At 43.5% G+C, this 19,378-nt stretch overlaps 2 protein-coding genes across 4 annotated transcripts in view; one reads left to right on the top strand and one right to left on the bottom strand.

Moving 5' to 3' along the window:
* The window catches only part of UGT1A6 (UDP glucuronosyltransferase 1 family, polypeptide A6), an 86,601-nt gene that overhangs the window by 60,279 nt on the left and 6,944 nt on the right, over window positions 1–19,378 (top strand). The window contains exon 1 of one of the 3 annotated variants that reach the window (XM_008572260.1): window positions 14,271–15,148. The exons of the other annotated variants lie outside the window; for them this stretch is intronic. Coding sequence (XP_008570482.1) covers window positions 14,273–15,148 — 876 coding nt within the window. The 5' untranslated portion in view covers window positions 14,271–14,272. Of the gene's footprint in view, window positions 1–14,270; window positions 15,149–19,378 lie in introns of those variants that run through there. 3 annotated transcript variants of the gene reach the window in all.
* On the bottom strand, window positions 8,493–9,449 carry DNAJB3 (DnaJ (Hsp40) homolog, subfamily B, member 3). The gene has a single exon (XM_008572259.1). It carries the CDS (start codon window positions 9,447–9,449, stop codon window positions 8,727–8,729), a length of 723 nt encoding a protein of 240 aa, XP_008570481.1. The 3' UTR covers window positions 8,493–8,726.

Here is a 19,378-nt window from a genome sequence, read left to right as displayed (position 1 = left end):
GGAGAGCTGGAAACGTTGCCCTTGATAACACCAAGATCAAGGGTCGGATCATTGTATTTGTCAGCTGCCATAAATAATAAATAAATAAATACATACATAAATACATAAATAAACACATAAATAAATAAATACATAAATAAATAAATAAATAAAAGAAGGAACAAAAAGGAGCATTTTGTCTATCACAATAATACATCAAACTTTGAAAAAGAGAGAACAGAACTGAGGTTACCAGAGGGAGAACATGGTATTTCTACCATAAGATAAGGTGGTGGGTGGCTTGAAACTCAAATGACCGCTTCTCTCGCTACTGAGCCCAACAGCAGCTGCGGCTGCATCAACAACCTTAATGTCCTGCTGTCCCAGCCGTCCTGTTCTGGTCCCTCTCATGCTTTCACATGCTCTACTTCATTGAGGACATGGATGGCCTCCATCTACAGATGTGAGTCATTTTTTTGCTTGGCTCTTGGTAGACGTGACTGTGTGATGGAAATGAAAGGATTTGACCAGTGGGTAGCAGGACAGAAACTGAGGCTTTGTATAAACATACATTATGTCACTGGACACAAACAGGAGCCAGAAAAAGAGCAGAGAGCTTCTGTTGGGGAGGAAGTGAGAACTAGGATTCTGGAGCAAGGCTACATGAAAGGGTTAAACCCAAATGCTCCCTGCAGAGTGTGCTGCCCAGGGTGCATCTTGGCATGCACACATCTGCTCTGTGGCGTGCTGTCTTGTCACAGCGGATCTCTAGTGGGGGTAACTTCCTCCCCAAGGAAGCCACAGCTTCACCAGCCATAATGGACTGGGCCAGTCATGAAGACACAGGTACAGGAAGACAGAGAGCAGGACAGCCCAGGGAGTCTGCCTGCATCCTCCTTGGAGAGCAGGACAAGGAGGTACCAGCAATCTCACTGAGCACTAAGGGAGATGAACAGGGGCAGCCTTATGGGCAGGGGACCCCTTTGGTTGCACAGGATCTCATCCTCAGAATACCCCCTCTTTGCTTTCTCCATCTTGAAATTTGAACAAAGGGCCTCACAAATTGTGTAGCTTCTCTTGTTCTGGAGGAATCTGTCCTTATCAGGACTTGGAGCAGGAAATGACCTTGGTGAAAAGTCTGAACCCACCATGTATCATTGCTCAGGGCTGTCTTGCCTACGTGTGCTTGAGGTAATAGTAGCTTTAATTTTATGAGGTAGATGCAGAATTCTCAACACACCCTTCTGCAGAATCAAATCAGGAAATCTTGAGTCAGCATCCCTACAGCTATTCCCATGTTTGACAACTGTGTGAAATAGAGTCCTCCCCAATAGTTACAAGAGATATCCTGGTGTGGAAAATGGAAAAAAAAAAAAAAAAGCCAGCGTCCCTCCTGTCCCCGTTTAGAGAAATTGGCTTAGCAATGTTATCTATTTTTCTGGATATGCTCTGTGTTAATTTTGAGTGGAAGGAAGGAGTTTTAACAGTTTTGTATGGGGTGACATCTAGCAGAGAGGTTATGGTTGGGGACCATGGCACTGGTGAGTCCCCAGAACTCAGCTAGAGCCTGGTAGAACGTAGTTAACAGAGAAGTAGGAGGTGATGATCTGAAATGAATGCACACAGCTTTGTTTTGGGAACCGGATGGAAAATAAGAGAGTGAACTAGGATGTTTCCCAGAGACAGCAGCAGGGTCAGAGAAGTTTTCCCAGCTTGGGACTATCAATCTGTGCGTGGAGGCAGAAGGTTGGGACCAGTCGTGAAAGATGGGGATAGATTTATCCTACAATGATTAACTTAAGGAGGGCACCCTCCTTTCCAATTGCAGGCCATTTTGCAAAGTGGCTCAGTGATAAGATAAAAAGGTTGAAGAAAACTTACAAAGGAGGCACAGTCTGGTAAGAAAGGGCTGCTGTTAGCTTCTGCTGACATGGCTCCAGGATTCCAGTGTGCACTCCCAGGGTTGGCGGGGCTGCTGCTCCTCCTCAGCATCGAGCCCTGGGCTGAAGGTGGGAAGATGCTGGTGGTGCCCATGGATGGCAGCCACTGACTGAGCATGCAGCAGGCTATGCATGAGCTCCATGCCCAAGGCCACCAGGCTGTGGTCCTCACTCCAGAGGTCAACATGCACATCAAAAAAGAGGACTTCTTCATCCTGAAAACCCTACACCCAGGTAGAGTTCGATCACTTCTTGGGAGGCCACGTGCACATGATCTTTGAAACAGATCGTATTCTGAAAACATTTTTTAAATTTATGACAAATATGAAAACTATCTGAAAATTCTTGTGAGGAGCTGCTGCCTAACAAGGACCTGATTGGGCACCTGAACGCCAGTTTCTTCGGTGTGGTTTTAACACACCCCATGTACCCTTGCGGGGCTCTGCTGGCCAAGTACCTGTCGGTTCCTGCTGTGTTTTTCTTGCGTGTCATTTCATGTGATGTCGAGTATGAGGCCACCCAGTGTCCAAACCCTTCCTCATACATTCCTAGGTTTCTAACAAAGAATTCAGACCACATGACATTCCCACAGCGGGTGAAGAACATGCTGCACCCGCTGACCCTGAAGTCCATCTGCCACGTTTCAACAGCTTCTTATGTAAGCCTTGCCTCTGAGCTTTTTCAGAGAGAGATGTCACTCACTGGTGGATATTCTCAGCCATGCACCCGTGTGGCTGTTCAGAGGAGACTTTGTGATGAACTACCCCAGGCCAATCATGCCCAACATGGTCTTCATCGGGGGCATAAACTGTGCCAACAGGAAGCCACTGTCTCAGGTCTGTTTTGGTGTCTTTATCCAATCAATGTTCCAGGCAGAACACATTTTTTAAAAAACTTACTTATACAAGTGCTTACTTATCTATACATCCATGCAAAGGTTTCTGCTCTCATTCTCCAAATAGTCTTTGGTGAGATAAATTGTTAAGGTGTCTACAGTAGTATTGTTAAGGTTTGCAGTGGTCACTGAGAAAATTAAGAGGCAGCAGGGAGGGTCTGTAACAGGACTGGCAAGCAATGGTGTGACTCAGCTGAGACCGTCCATTTGTAAAGGCACACTTTCACAGTTGTGCAGTTTCCTTCAGCTGTACAGGAGCAGAAAAATTGAGTTGTGACCTGATCCATCAAGGGGTTTTTGCCTGTAGTTTTTCAGTAGAAAGATAAAGGAACTAGCAAATTGCATTGTTGATGTGATAGCTTTTAGTGGTCCTGTCTTGTAAGGGATAGAAATGTGTTCACAAGGGTCCTAAGCACTCACATGGAGTAGAGTTTCAAAGACGTCGAATTAGTTAAGTAGACGTGAGACAATGAAGATGGTGTCTCTGTGATCAGAGAATGAAATAATTAAGTCCAACTTTTCAGAGAAGGAGGTTTTCTGAACAGGAGCTTGTGTCTGGTGTATAATGTGGGGACGTAGCAGAGATGGAAAGGCATCGCCAAGATTGTGTGTCAAATGGGTCTTCTGCTTGGGACTTTGAGATCACCAACCGATGGTAGAAGGGGCTAAGAGGAGATAAAACTGTGAACCTATAAACCCAGTGAAGGAAGGGGCAGTGATGAAGAGACGAGTTGAAAAAGAGACAGTTTCTTAGGAGGACCTGAGACATCATCAAGCAGCCCCACCCCACTCCGAGTTTCCACAGTGGGATCTACTCCTTGACCATGAATTTTGGAGGCATCTTATATTAACCCTGACCACTGGGGATTAATTGAAGTAGAGCTCTTGGGAACTGGATTTTGTTTCTTAATCCATTGTATGAGCCATCTTTTTGGGGGAGGGGATTCAGCCCCATTTATGTCATATTCACTTAATTTATATGAACTTCCATGACTTACAATCTTTTATATTTTTTGTATTCTTAATTCTGTACTTCTACTAGAAGGATATCTCTTCTACTTCATTTTCTTTTCCCTTTATGTAATGAGGTCATTCTATTATAAAATATATATGTATCTATTAGATTTGTAAAAAATAGGAAGGAATTTAAAAAGTAATGGTTGCTCTTTTCTCTTAGTTTTTGTGTATGAATATATTCTTTAGAGTTAACTGCATTGGCTCAAAACTTTACTCCCATTTTTCTAGTTGGATGACCTTGGGCAGGTGACCTAACCATTCTGGCTTTGATGTTGTAATGGTGAGCACCCAATAAATATTACCTACTGTCATTATTATTACTACAGTGTAAAAGTGTCTAGGAGGACAAGGTGTGTCACCTGAAGACCTTAAACATGTTTGTGCCATTTATTTGGTGCAGGGAAGCCCTTAGCAGAAGCTGAGCAGATGCTGGCTCAATGCTTTTTGGACTTTCTTGCCTCCAGAATTATAAACCAAGTAAATTTCTTTTATTTATACATTACTTAGTTTCAGGTATTGTTATAGTAACAAAAAGACAGACTAAGATACCGAATTTTAAGTGCTCAGTCATGTGTAGCTAGTGGCTATTATATGATCAATGTTCGTAAATTTTCCATGACTGCACCTAAAGTTGTATAGTTAAAATTTTTCTATTTAAAACACTCTACTTAATCTGCTCAATTCTGAAAGAGATGTCTTAAGATATCCCCATATAACTGAATTTTGTTCAAGTTGTATTTGGATTTTTTAATAGTTTTTGCTTTATACATATAGCTGCTAGATTGGTGCATGTAGGTTTTAGACTTATATTTTCTTCACATAGTTGGCTTTTATCATTAATGATATCCCATATAATCCACCTTATCTGATATTAGTATTGCTACTCCTGTTATTTTTTGTATTCCTCATCTCTTATAACTTAAAATTTTTGTGTGTGAAAAGTTTATTTAAAAAGTTAAAAAATTGAAAAACGCCAATCTGATAGTTTCTTTTGATGTAAGAATTCTCTCAAGTTACACAATGTATATGCTTGACCTTATTCCTTTCACATAGTTTAAGATTATTCTTTTTATATTATTGTTTCCTTTCTTTTTTTAAAAAAAGTTTCCTTTTTCCTGCTTACTTTTGGAATTTGATGATACTTTTCCATTTCCATGTAGATGCAGTGTAACATGTTCAGTCTGACTCTCATGTCTTCCTCTTTCACTTGTAAGAGCCCTTGTGGTTATACTGGACCCACCTGGATAATTCAGGATAAGCTCATCTCAAGACTCTGAATTTAATCACATCTGCAAAGTCCCTTTGCCATGTAAACATATTCATCATGTGAATGATGACGAGGACGTGGACACTTTTGTGGGGCCATTATTCTGTCTACCACAGACAGTAAGCCTTAAAGTTAAACTCAGATCTTATTCAAAACTTGAAGGTTTTCCTCTATTAAGCCCTTGAAATTTTTGTTCTGAGTTCTTCTTTAAGAACACCTGTCATTCATAGATTTCTATTCTGTAGGCTCTGTTGCTATCATTTCACTCTTCAACACTTTTCTCCTTTATTTTTCCCCTGCACTTGGGGAAAGCATCTCTGGAAGAGCATATTTATATCGATTTTATTATCTGCATTATCAATTTTGCTCTTTACTGCTTTCAAAGTACATTTTTAAAAATTCATCTTTTTTCCTTCCTTTAAGTTACTTTCCACCCCCCCATAATATGAATATAATCATTCTTCACAAATAACTTTGTTTTCATAAAGTCCCAAAGTTAGAATTCTTCTGAATTTTGTCAAATATAGATACCTCGAATGAAACACTTTCCCTGGCTTTACATAAATATCTTCATCCCCTAAGGGGGAAAAAACTAATAACGAGCTCCCCATAGAGAACTCTACCATAACAAAGCTTATTTTTGAGTGGGATAAAGGTAGTGCTAATGTATTCAGTATTGAGGTCATTGATTAAAGTTATACTAAGAGGATTTAAAGGAGAGTGGGTGAAGAGGAAATGAAAGGAATCTGCAGTTACTGAGAAAGTCAAAGGAGAAAGTGGAATCAGAAATTCCAAGAAAGTGTTTAGAGCACAAGATAAAACCAAGACAAGGGTTTGGATCCCTATATGGCCCGGGGGGGGGAGGGGGGGAGAGAGAGAGAGAGAGAGATTCCTAGAAAGATAAGCAGAGTTGGGTGAATGATTTCCCAAGATGGGGAAGGTCTGTTTAGAGACAGAAGAGTGGAATCAGAGGGGAAGAAGATCTATTGATCATTTAGTGATTATTTATTTATTTATTTTTTTGGTCTTTTTGTCTTTTTCCGTGTCTGGCAACGGATCGCAACCCGATGTGTTGCCCCCGTACCGGACCGGGGACTGGCAATGGGATCGCAACCCTCGGTGCTGCTCCCGCGCCTCGCTCAGCCAGTGAGATCCGAACGTCGCTCAGCCAGTGAGCGGGAACTGGTCTGTATGTGGGATCCGAACCCCTGGGCGGGAGCACCGCTGCGCTTCCCAAGCGGCGCACATCCGAATGTCGCTCAGCCAGTGAGCGGGAACCGGTCTGTATGTGGGATCCGAACCCCTGGGCGGGAGCACCGCTGCGCTTCCCAAGCGGCGCACTTATCCAGTGCGCCACCGGGCCGGCCCCCGTTTAGTGATTATTTGAAGAGAGCATTATCTCTTCCAAATGCTTTCCATTGTGTGAGGTAAGCTGAACCAAGAACAGCTGTGTGTGGAGCTCCAGCCAGAAGTATCTGGCTGTTTGGATTTTTGGATCCTGCTGAGAGGGCCATAGGTCTCTAGGTCTCTTGGGGCTGATAGGGACATGCCTCTCACTGCCTGGTGTGCTCTGTGTGAAAGTGCTAGTGAACTCGTGGAGGCAATTCACTGCAGGGGACTTGAGGTTGTCATCTGTGCACCAGAGAAAATGCCCTTTTTATCCCCCATTCTAAAAGCCTACTCAAACCCTTTCATAAGATTAATACCCACATACAGACCTATAGCAGTGTTGTGTTTTTTGTTTTGTTTTGAGCTGAGACATTTTGAAAAGAAATTTTCAATTCTGAAAAATAAAATTCTTTTTACTTTTGTAAAAGGAAAACTTTCCATTTACAGCAGGATTATCAAAACTGAATGTTGTGTTTGCCCTCAACTGTTAAAATTGGCCAGAGCTACTGAAGATTCATGCCCTCTGAGTGACCCTAGTATTCTGGACTCTTTGCTGACCACTGAATAATAGAAATCATTTTAACCAATTGTGTAGATACACACTCATTCTGTAGTGATTTCCAGCACACATAACCACTTTGAAACTGTGCCTGCTCCTTCCCATCACTTCAAAACTCCTGACATCCCATCTTCTTCAGAAGCAGACCCTCTTGCAGCAAACTACTCAGTGAATACCTTTCTGGCCTGAGTTCCCTGGCCTGGCGAGTAAACAAACTCATTTTTTAAGAGCATTGGTAGTCTTATTCTGATACTTCTTGCACAGTTAGTATATAAGCAGCAACTGCCCGGGTACCTCAGTGACTGTTCATTTGATGTGGTTTTAACAGATGCCCCCTTGTTCCCCTGTTGGGACATTGCTGACTGAATCCCGTATTCCTGCTGTGTACTGTTTGCATGTCATTCTGTGTGGATTGGGCTAAGAACACTAAAGCATGTCCAAACCCATCTCACATAGTCCTAGTTTGTTAACAATGTGTTTAGGCCACGTGACTTTTCTGCAGATAATTAAGAACATGCTGCATTTTTAGCCTGTCTAGTTCAGTTGTCCTTTTGCTGTCATGCTGTATGCAAACCTTTCCTCAGAAGTGACCATGGGGGATGGAACACTTTGTGATGGACTATCCCAAGGCAAACATGCCCCGAAAAGTCTTCATTCGGGGCATAAACTGTGCCAACAGAACAGTACTTTCTCAGATGTGTGTTTGGTACCATACCCAATCAGTATTTCAGGTGAAACCTGGCTTTTGCCAACCTAGTTTGATTACATCCCATGCATGGCAATGGGATAGTTCTGTGTCACATTACGGAAATGCTTTTTAACATGTCCGGGATCTACCATAGTTGTAGAAACAAGTCAGGGCTAAGTAGTCCTAACATGCCATTAACCAACCATGTAACCTTGAGGCATTTACTTAAATATTTTGTCCTTAGTCTTCAGAGGGAGCATGTTCCTGCTAACACTGATTTCAACCTAGTGAAATGGATTTCAGACTTCTAACATCCAAAACTTTGAGAATAAATGTGCATTGCTTTAAGCCACCAAGTTTTTGGTAATTTGTTACAGCTGCCATAGGAAACTAATACACACACTTTACAAGGCTTACCTCTTTTTAAAAGCCTAGATTTAACATTATATTTAACCAGTGGTCAACTCTTCCTACATCACCAGCATGTGCAACTAAAAGCACATGTCATCTTTAAACCAGAAGCAGGAGTGTACCTCAAAAAGTTCATGGAAAAATGGAATTAAAAGATAATACAAGTCTTTCCATAAACTTTTTGAAAACCCCACACATTGATATCATATCTTTCACCACCATGTGCTAAAAAACTGAAGTAAAATGATTCAAACTACCTGGCTCACATTTCAAACAAAATGGAAAAAGGTAAGGTTCAAGGTGCTGTGGTGAACATTTTGTCGTAGCACTATGAAATAATCATTGTCTGCCTCAGGATTAAGTTTAATAAACAGCAGAGTGCATACAGATATTTACAACAGTTCTAAAGACAAACAGAGGTCCTATTGTGTGGTCCCAACAATAACAACAAATAAACGTTGGCATGAACTGTTCATAAATTCTTGGGTACAGCTGTTCTGAAAGTATAGTTCCCCTGCAATCTTAAAAGAAAAATGTCTGCTATTCCTCAATATGTGCTTTAAGTCAAATATGGACTGGAATTACTTGGTGTTAACGTGTAGCAACTGCTCTTTGCCATTTATTGTCAGGGACTTTAACTCTCCATCTTCTTCCACTTCCACCCTCTCTTGCCCATTCTCAATGATTCTCTTGGTGGTAATTTTTTTCCCATTAACTATTTCGGTGGATGTCGACACGGACTTGAAACTGCCTGTGCCACCACTACCACAGGACATGTTGAAGGAAGAAAGGCCCCCATTCCCCAGGGAACCAAAGGAAGTCAGTCCTGTATCAAAAGGAGAACCGCCACCCCCAAAAGCTTGAAATTCACTGAAGGTGGAGAAAAGGGGTGCGGACCCTCTGCTTCTGCTTCCCCGGGAGCACCTCCGACCCCCCAAAATGTTCTCAAGCGGGTCTCCGAAGAAGTCAAATGAAAAGGGGTCTTGGCCACCGAAGAACTCCCTGAAGACCTCGACCGGGTCGCGGAAGGTGAAGATGTAGTCGAAGGGGTCCTGGAAAGGCCCGCCGCCGGCGCCGCCGCCGTTCACCCCTGCCTCGCCGCAGCGGTCGTACACTTGGCGTTTCTTGGCGTCCGACAGCACCTCGTAGGCCTCGGCCACCTGTTTGAATCTCCGCTCCGCCGCCTCCTTGTTCTCAGGGTTTTTGTCGGGGTGCCACTTGAGCGCCAGCTTGCGGTACGCCTTCTTGATGGCCTCAGACGAGGCCTGCCGGGGCACGCCCAGCACTTCGTAGTAGTCCACCATGTTAACCGGACGGGCACGGCCCGCGGGCCACGGGCACGGCGCGCGGCGCGGGGGCAGCCCGGAGGCACGAGCCGGAGCGCCCCGCGAGGGGGGACCGCCGGAGCGGCGCCCCTTGTGACGTGGCCGCACCTCATTGGCCAAGGCTGAGCGCGGGCTCCGTGGCGCTCCCCCCCCACCGATGTAAACCACTGGGCTCTCCTCAGCAGAGAGGCCCAACCCACAGAGCTGATTCCACCTAACACATTGGGACTAGAAGCTCTCCCAGGCAACCTCCCTGGCAACCATTTACTTCAATGTAGGGGAAACCAGCCTTCTAGCTCATTCAACTCCAGCATGGGAAGAGAATTGTCCTTCTTTGCTAACTACCTGATAGTGGCTAATGGTCAGAAAACCCTACAGGAAGACCTACACTACCAGGGAATAAAAGATGCACCACTGCTGAGGACACTGATAATCATCAGAGTTAGCAGTATTCGGCGACCTGGCTGTCTCAGAAGGCGTTTTTCTGAGAAGTCGGCTTTATATCAGCCTGGGGAGGAGTAGATGAGAGTGGGTTTAGCGTGACCATAAAGAGGGCTGAAGGAGTCGGGTCATTTGTTCTCAAACGTCTTGGTCTCAGCACCCGTTTGCTTTCGTTGTTTTGTAACTATATAATGGATGTAGATCGATCATACGTGCCGCATTAGAGATTAATACTGAGGATTAAAAAGAAATATTCATTGGCCAATTTAATTACAGTAAACCCGAAAACTGTGTTCTTCAAAACGAAAAACTTTACTGAGCAAAGTGGCATCGTTTTACATTTTTTGCATCTCTCTTTACCATCTGGCTTAATAGCAGAGAGCTAGATTTCTCGTGTCAGCTTCTGCATTTGACCTGTTGCGGTATCACACGTCAGGTAGCCTCTGGAAAACCCCACTAACACCTATAACAGACTCAGAGCGAAAAAGTCAAGTAGCATCGTTATTATAGGAATAGTTTTGACTTTGCAAAATTTCCCTGAAAAAATTCTTGGGAATCCCCAGGGTTCCCTGGACCATACTTTGAGAATCACTGTTCTATCAAAATCTTTAAAACCTACTGGTTGTGTTTGTGGTGCTGTGGGTAAAGTTGAGATGCAGTGATTATTTCCACTAAAACTGCTATATCTAACCATAATTTTCTTTCTGGCATTTCTTGACGTCTGAATTCTCTCCACCTCCTCTTTTTTCTTTAGTCTCTCTCCGACATTATATTCTTTGCTTTGATAAATTATGAGGCAACACATCAATAAAGATCACTTAGTTCTAAGGGGAAAATGATTAACCAATAAACTTCCTAGGATTTCATCATAAAGGGTGGTAGGTCTAAAGAGGGTGCCTTATCTCACCAGAACAAACTGCTGAGTTCTTATCACCTCGAGTGACTGGACAGGAAGCCCTAGACTTGGCAGTTGATTGGCACGCAATAGACAGTAATAGGAAGCTCATCAGGAGTAGAGTCCAGTTTACAAAGCAACTTGGGAAAGTACAAAGCAAGTTTTGGGGAGGGCAAATGATCTGGAATGGCTGGAGGGTAAGGGGCAGAGGGAGGAATCAAGCAAAAGTTCTAGAGAGAAGAAATGAACTTGGACAGGTGGGCTAGGGTTCATTCCAGGGGTTCCCAAGGAGTCTTTCCTTCTGGGCCCTAGGAAGCCACTGACCAAGGTGCCAGAAAAGTTGGTAGGGTGAGGCAGTGCAGGGGCAGCTGATGCCATGAATCAGAGGGAACAGCTAGAGGCTGGGGCTGGGCTCTGAAACGGGACCATGACAGCTGGGTCTGGGAGACAGTGGTAGACTCATCCAGATTGAGCACTTGTTTGCTTGGATACATGGCCTAGAGCAAAGAGAGAAAAGGAAGTCACATCTATACAGAAACATTTACTGAATGCTTAGTGTCCTCAAATCTGTAGACTGGCATCTGACTGAGAGATAGAGTGATTCCAAAGCTGAAACCCTGCCTCTGAGGAATATATGTATATATCTGTAGTCTAGTTGCACGGACAGATATGCACACTGCTGAAGAATACAAGGCAGAAAAGAACAAAATGCTGCGGAGATTCAGGGAAGACAACTCTGTTTCCTCTGGAGGGTCCTGTAGATGATCCACAGTGCAGTGGACATGTTTATGTTGCTCCTTTAGTTTAGTAACAAGCCCTCTATTCTGATTTGATCAAAGGAACTAGGAGGGGGGCTGGTTAGAGCACCAACTTGTAACACCAAGGTCAAGGGTTCAGATCCCCCTACCGGCCAGATGCCAAAAAAAAAGTAGCTGCTAGGATGCTGAGTTGTGGGGCTATTAACTTCTGGCTTCAACTTAAAGAGAAAGCACCTCTTAATGGGTTCCAGGAACACTTTTGTGGACACTCCACTCTTCAGTAGCCCCCAAGGCAAGACCACGTTGATGCCCCGTTCTGTTTCCTCAACCACCAGAGCACATCTCACCCTGCCCTGTAATTGCCTAGTCGTGAGTTTGTCTCTGCCCATCTTTGCCCACTGAACCCCTCCTTAGAGGGAAGGACTGTTTCTAACTTAGGTTTCTGGCCCCAGCTCCTAGCATAGTGCCTGACAGATGATGGGCTCACATGTTTCATAAATTTTTGGTGAATGAGGGAGTTAGCAATGGATTTTGAGTGTCAGGTCTGCTCAGGTTCCAAGCCAAAAGCTTTATTGGATTGCTTAATAGGGTTCTCAGTCATTCGTGAGAGTGAATGTAGATTGTCTGCTATTCAGATTAGTAAACATTCTCTGGTCAGGGGCAGAGTCATGGCCCCAGACCATCCAGGTGTACGGTGACTTCAAAGAGGCTTTGCGTGATGCAGGAAAGTCATAAAACCATTACAGTGGTGACTGTGTATTTACAGCCTCTTTGTTGCTATGTAATCTATAGATGAACTCTCATGATGTTGGGACTTTGGAAGAATTATCACCCTTAAAATTTAAATTGGACTGTAAATTTCGAAATTGCAGATAAGGGCATGCCGAAGAGCAGAAGCATTGCTGTGTGTTTTCTACTCACCCAGAATCTTGGTCCTAAAGAATGAACAGTGCTTTGAGGTGGGGAAGATCTTGAGTGTGTCTGTGTGTGTGCACATGTGCATGCACGTGAGAGGCTGGAGGTCTGTTGAGAAAGGATGGTGGTCCAGGGAAAAAGGACTTTAAGTACCTTCTCTAAGTACCGGCATGAGAGAGGCCCTGTTAACATGGCCCACAGGACACCAAAGCTTTAATGTTAGCAGTTTCCCCATGACCCTCCAAGCACATCCCCAAGCATGAGTGGCCAGTGATGTCCATGGTCAAAATGTTGGGATCTGCACTTTCATCCTGGGATTGTATGGAACAGCAGAGGTTTCCAAAAGAAAAGAGAGAAAGGCTCAGTTTTGCCTGCACTTGTTTTGCCCTTTCTTCGAGAGGGAGCATTTCTGTTTGGCAACTACCATACTTGTTTCCTGACCCTTCACCTGGTCTCCTGGGGCACCAGCTGGTGCAGGGTATCGCTATGTGAGCACATTCTCCTTGGGCTCAAAGTCCTGCCATCTGCCTTCTCTACATTTACTTTGATTGGGTAATGACTGTGGGGATCACAGCTTTACTTCTGACTTCTAATGGGTTGTAAATTTCAATCAGGGACTTACATGCCATTGCCTGGAGTTACTAGAGGCCCCGGGGAGCTGTTAAGAGCAGGGACTCTAGGCACTGGCACCCAGGGCCTGGGTCTCAGCTCTGCCACTTAGTAAAGATGGGACTCTAGCAAATCTCTTTGCCTCTCTCAGCCTCAGTGTCTTTGTTTGTAAAATGGGAAAAATAGTAGCTGCCTTTATAGAATAGTTCTAGGGGATTGCATAAGGTGTGTTGTGAAGTGCTTAGTGCAATACTTGGCACATAGTACACGCTCAATAAATACGAATTCTCACTGTGGTTTTTGTTCACCTTTCCCCTTTGCCTTCAACTCAGTCATCAGAATTTCCCGAAGTGTCTTATTTCTCCCAGACCTTGGGCTGGTGTACAATTAACTTGCTTTAGTTTGCTTATCCATTTTGGTTTCCTATTTACAGAATGTTCTTCCTGCCTCCCTACAGGGCTATCCTTGGAGAATACTCTCCAGTCATTCTCTACCCTACCATGCCCCCCTCCTGCCCCCACCCCATTCATGTCCTTCTTAGCATGCTTCACAAGTGCTAACGTCCCTGCTTTTCCATTTAAATTGTTTCTGTCTCTGTTGATGGAGCGTGAGCTCTGAGGAGGCCGGGCACTCATCCAGGGTGGTCTTTGCTGCAGCCTCAAGACTCAGTGCTGTGTGCAACTCAGTAAATACTTGTTGGATGAATGAATCAAAAAATGAGGCGAGTGGTCAGTCAGAGCCCTGGTGAGCTGTGGAGAAGGTTAAAGGTTCCCATGGACCGGAGGAATCTTAAAGGTTCCCATGGGCCGGAGGCAGGGTTGCAATGTCACATTCTTTTCTTTCTAAAACGCTTTCTCTTTCATTTCTGAAAAGCAAGTCTGGTTTTTCACCACGTAGTCCTTTTTTCTCTCTGGTACACTTTCTTGATCCATGGACATACTATGGATCTGAAAAAAATAAGGGATCCGAAGGTGCTGGAGGTATTTTGCTTTCTGTTTTCATTCAATAATGTGATTGAGTAAGGAATTTTGTTGCTTAAGAAACGCAGTAAAGCGCCACCCTCTTTTTCTCTGAAAGTGAACTTCCTGCTGTCTTTGTGACTGACACAATCAAACATTAACTTGGTGTAAAGATTGGTTCTTGCCACTTGTAAATGGGAGAGGGCAAACCTGTGGCAGGAGCAAATGCCAGGCACCATGTCTGCAGGGTCCCAGGGCCCACGTCTGCTTGTCCTGGGTCTGCTGCTGTGTGCGCTTGGTCCTGCTGTGTCGCGTGCTGCGAAGCTGTTGTTGGTCCCTATCGACGGCAGCCACTGGCTGAGCTTGCTAGGAGTCGTTGAGGAGCTGTGGCACAGGGGACATGAAATAGTGGTCGTAGCACCTGCTGCCTCGGTGCACATCAAAGAAGGAGCGTTTTACACCCTGAAGAGATACCCCGTGCCATTCCAAAGGGAGGACTTGGAAGAGGCTTTTCTCGGTCTTGGACATCTTGTTTTTGAGAATGATCCTTTCCTGCAGCGTGTGATCAAAATGTACAAGAAAACCAAAAAGGACTCTGCTCTGTTTTTGTCCGCCTGCTCCCACTTGCTGCACAGCAAGGAGCTCATGGCCTCCCTGGCAGAAAGCAGCTTCGAAGCCGTGCTGACGGACCCTTTCCTTCCTTGCGGCCCCATCGTGGCCCAGTACCTGGCTCTGCCTACTGTATACTTCTTGAATGCGCTGCCATGCAGCCTGGACTCTGAGGCTACCCAGTGCCCCCACCCACTGTCCTATGTGCCCACGCCTCTGTCCTTTAACTCAGATCACATGACCTTCCCGCAGCGGGTGAAGAACGTGCTCATTGCCTTGGTGGAGAACTTTCTGTGCAGTACAATTTACTCCCCATATGCGCTACTGGCCTCTGAAGTCCTTCAGAGAGATGTGACTGTCCAGGACCTTATGAGTACTGCATCTGTTTGGCTGTTGCGAAGTGACTTTGTTTATAATTACCCCAGGCCCATCATGCCTAATATGGTTTTTGTTGGTGGGATTAACTGCATGCAGAAAACCCCACTATCCCAGGTGTGTATTTGAGCGGGACTTTTATATTCTTGCAAATGCAGTGCTTTGGATAGATGAACTTGCCACAGATTAGCACGCTGAGGTAGTTTATAATGCCCTCTTTTGTTAATTTCTATCTCACAAGTCTCCTACACTTGAATTTGTCTTTGGACTTATCTTCTGGGTTATTTCTTTGTATCCAAGATTTTGGGAAAGCATGATTTGGGCATTTTATTCTCTGTGCCCCTGTGGCTAGTAATCAGTTAGATGCAACAAGTGTTAAATGCCATAAGCACAGAGTGCTGGGTTAGGGGTGCCTTTCAGAGAACAAATATATGTGGCATGCACTTTGCCCTTGATTGGGTCAGGCACACGAACTTTAAGACTGATGAAATAGTTCTTTGACATTTATAAGTCCTGGCAAGGAAAGTTGCCTTTGTGGTCCTGGTTAAAGCTACAGTTTCCAGATATTCTAATTCGAAACTAGACCCTGCACTTCCTACTCTTCTAATAAATGGATAATTAGACAATTTTCTGACATTGAGCAGAAAGGTCACAGGTCTCATTCCCTGAAATTTGATAACTTTTCCCCTAGAGAATTTGAAGTAAGCAGAAAGTAGCATTTACATCCTTTTCTAAATCTCAGCAGAGCTGATGAAGAATCACAGGAGAGGTGCCGTCAGGTGGAGGGTCAGGGAAGAACTCTCTGAGGAGGTGACATTTCAGTGGGTATTCATTCATTTATTGTTCAAATATAGGTTGAGTATCTCCTGGTAGCCTAGACACTTCCAGTTGCTGAGTCTGGCTCCTACTAAGGGAGTGTTGTCACCCTCGGAGAGCACTGGACCTTGTTTCCAGTGTGCTTCCAACGTGACTCATGTTTTAAATGATCATGTAACTGTCATGGTGTGGAGAAACTTGGGGCAGCAGAAAGAACACCAGGTGAGAAGTGGTGTTGGGTTGGTGCCTTCACCCCACTGCCATGTGACCAGATTCCCCTTCAGTGGGCCGTTCATTCCTCATCTATAATGTGAGGAGAGATCTCATGACCTCTCAAAGATCTCCTGGCTCTAAGATTCTGATACCCGTGGCTTGTTGGACAAGTATGTGTCTGATGGAGTGGTCTGGTTAAGAAAGAAGAAGGTGTTACTGATTTTCTAAAAGCAAGATGAGAAAAATCTGACAGTATAGAAAACCAATAATGACTCTCTTTCTGGGAGAGGAAAAGAGGTAGGTATGATATCAGAAAACCAATGGGCACATCTCAGATCAAAGGAAAGACATCTAGTCAGCTTGCCTAAATTGGAGAGGTATTTAAGAGAAATATTTTTGGTATCATTATGAAGGATCCAAGAGAAAACAATTGTATTTTGCATTCACTTTGAAATTTAAAACTTTGGAGATTGTGTGCATAATGGAAATTTCAATCAGAATGGAAGGACTTGTCTATAAATCTGCATGGACATTGCCTGGTTGCACTGGCCTTCTGTCTATTCCTGGGATGTTCCAAAATCTTTCCCCATCAGGACCCTTGAACATGCTGTTCCCTTGTACTGGGATGTTGTTCCCTGAATTTGTTACATGTCTGTCTTCTCATTTTTCAAGTTGGCTTAAATGTTACTTCCTTGGTGAATTGTCCACTCTAATGCAGCATTCTGTGCAACTTCCTTCATAGTACATCAAATACCACAATCATTTCATTTAGATAACTCTTCATTGACTGTCTCCTCCACATCACAAGCCATGTGGGGGCATGTGTGATTTTGTGTTAATCACATCTGCCACGAGCTGCGTGTAGTCTTAACACCTGGCAATGCGTCTGCATGTGCTTGGTGTCCCATAAATGTCAGCATGTAAGGCACGCAATAGGTACTCAGCAAATATTTGTCAAATGAATGAATGAAAAAAAAAAATAGAGTATGGACTAATGATTACCGGATAGGTAGTAATCCCCATCAGTTCTTTAAAGCCCTACAGTCACATACAAACATATGGTATACACATATGTAGTTTTTGTGTAGAGTATGGACTAATGATTACCGGATAGGTAGTAATCCCCAACAGTTCTTTAAAGCCCTACAGTCACATACAAACATATGGTATACACATATGTAGTTTTTGTGTTACTTGTTTTTCTCACTTACTGCTCACTTACCAAGATGTCATAGATATTTCTCCAGTACATTTTTTTTAGCTCCAGTTCTAAATATCATATCTATTTTATTTTTTTAACTGTTAAATAGTATTTTATGATATTTATGTACCATAGTTTTTGCTGCTAGCCAAAACTATGGTACATAAATATCATAAAATACTATTTAACAGTTGTCTAGTTCCCTAAGAGGGAATATTGAAATTTGTATTCCGGTATTTTTTGTTGTTGTAACTTTAAACATTATCTTAACAAAAATCAAGTATTTTGTACTTTTCTTTATATTTGGTCTGTTCCTTAATTATTCCTTTTTTCTTAAGCGCTTTACAGTTTTGGGGGTCACTGCTGTCAAATGTGTTATTTTTTCCATTTCTATCTCTAGCTGATTATCTACTCAGTATTTAGTCATCTTGCCAAAATATTGATTTTCATAATTTAAAGTAACTAGCATGCAGTCATTTGATGATAAAGGAATTTTGGTTTCTTCTGTTCTAAATTCCATGCTAAATATGGGTGTTTTTGAGTTCACTAGAACCTCTAAAATTTCTGTCTTGCTGCTGATTTTAGTGGAAACTGAGTTTTATTTCACCATTTTGCATTATGTTTGCCAATTTCTTTTTGGCAAGTAGTCTTTACTTATTTAAATGATTTCCTTCCTTACTTTAGGATGTTTATATAGGAGACACTGCTGAACTTATCAACTGTTTTTCTGGCATGTATTGATGTAATCATACCCCTCACCCCATAAATTCGTCCAAGTGGTGAATTGTATTGAGCACATATTGGTCGCTGCCTTGTTTGGTGCAGGCAGGCTTAGGTGTGAAAATGCCTTTGTAAATTGTACCTGATCGTAGCCTCCTTTGTCTTGTTTAATGTTTTAAACAGAAATTTCACTTTTTTGGTATTAATATCACCTCTCCTGTATTATTTTCCTTTACATTCCCCTACTACCTCTTTAGGATCCCTTTGTCTTCAAGTTTTCTTTTTCTTTATTTTTAAACATGGAGTTTTTGTTTTTGTTTTGTTTTGTTTTGTTTCTGGTCTAACAGATGGCTTTCTTTTTTTTTTTTTTTTTTTTGTCTTTTGTCTTTTTCCGTGTCCGGCAACGGATCGCAACCCTCAGTGTTGCCCCCATACCAGACCGGGGACCGGCAACAGGATCGCAACCCTCGGTGTTGCGCCCACATCTTGCTCAGCCAGTGAGCGGGAACCGGTCTGTATGTGGGATCCGAACGCTCAGGCAGGAGCGCCGCCACGCTTCCCAAGCGACGCACTTATCCAGTGCGCCACCGGGCCGGCCAAACAGATGGCTTTCATAGGTGGATTTTGCTTGTTTAAAACTAGCCGTCAGTAGATTTTGGTTGTGACTCTTCCAGTCTATTTTATGTTTGGCTTACTTTGCCATTTTCACTTTTCCTGATTCTTGCTGGTTTGTCAAGTTACTATTTATTTCCTTTTTTCCCCTTTGTTAATTAAAAAATGCCACTCTGCACTTCCCTTCCTCTAGAGGAGATTGTCCTCTTCTCAGTGCTCTTGCTAAAACAGTCCTGAACTTCAAAAATAAAGATAAAATCTTTATTCTATAAAGAAAGTCTGTAGAGAAACCATGACCTGGCATTAGACATGACTTTGGTCTAGAAAGAAAAAAGATAGTAGAGCAACACTGGGAGAAAAGGAAGAAACTCAGAAGTTCTGAGGTATCATTCCCCTGTCAGCGCGAGCGACTGTTTTTGTGGGTAGTAGTGATTCAGAAATGATAGCCACATATGTTGGGTCTGAGAAAAATAGCCCAACTGAAGATCGGTGAGGACGGAGACTTCAAGATGTCAAGGAGAAGAAAGCATAGGAGTGGGGGAGCTCAAAATATGTATGGGTGACTCAGAAAGCATTATGGCAAAGGGACATGGCTCTGACCCGTTGTTGAAGTGCTAAATAAGGGTTCCGGGAAGACAAAAGGCATTTGGGAAGGGAAAATCTAACATAAAGTCTGCAGCTAAAAATCCAAAACTCTCACTAGAAACTATTAGGAACTATTTTAACGGCCTCATTTTGGGTGGGGAAGTCCTTTCACTGGGGGGGGGGGGGGGGGGGGGGGGGGG

The sequence above is a fragment of the Galeopterus variegatus genome, unplaced genomic scaffold (genome assembly GCF_000696425.1).
Source record: "Galeopterus variegatus unplaced genomic scaffold, G_variegatus-3.0.2 Scaffold769, whole genome shotgun sequence".
Taxonomy (NCBI): Eukaryota; Metazoa; Chordata; class Mammalia; order Dermoptera; family Cynocephalidae; genus Galeopterus; species Galeopterus variegatus.
This window is presented reverse-complemented; position numbering and strand designations above follow the sequence as displayed.

Coding starts and splice junctions, on each gene's coding strand:
- DNAJB3 (XM_008572259.1), bottom strand. CDS start 9,449: ATGGTGGACTACTACGAAGTGCTGGGCGTGCCCCGGCAGGCCTCGTCT.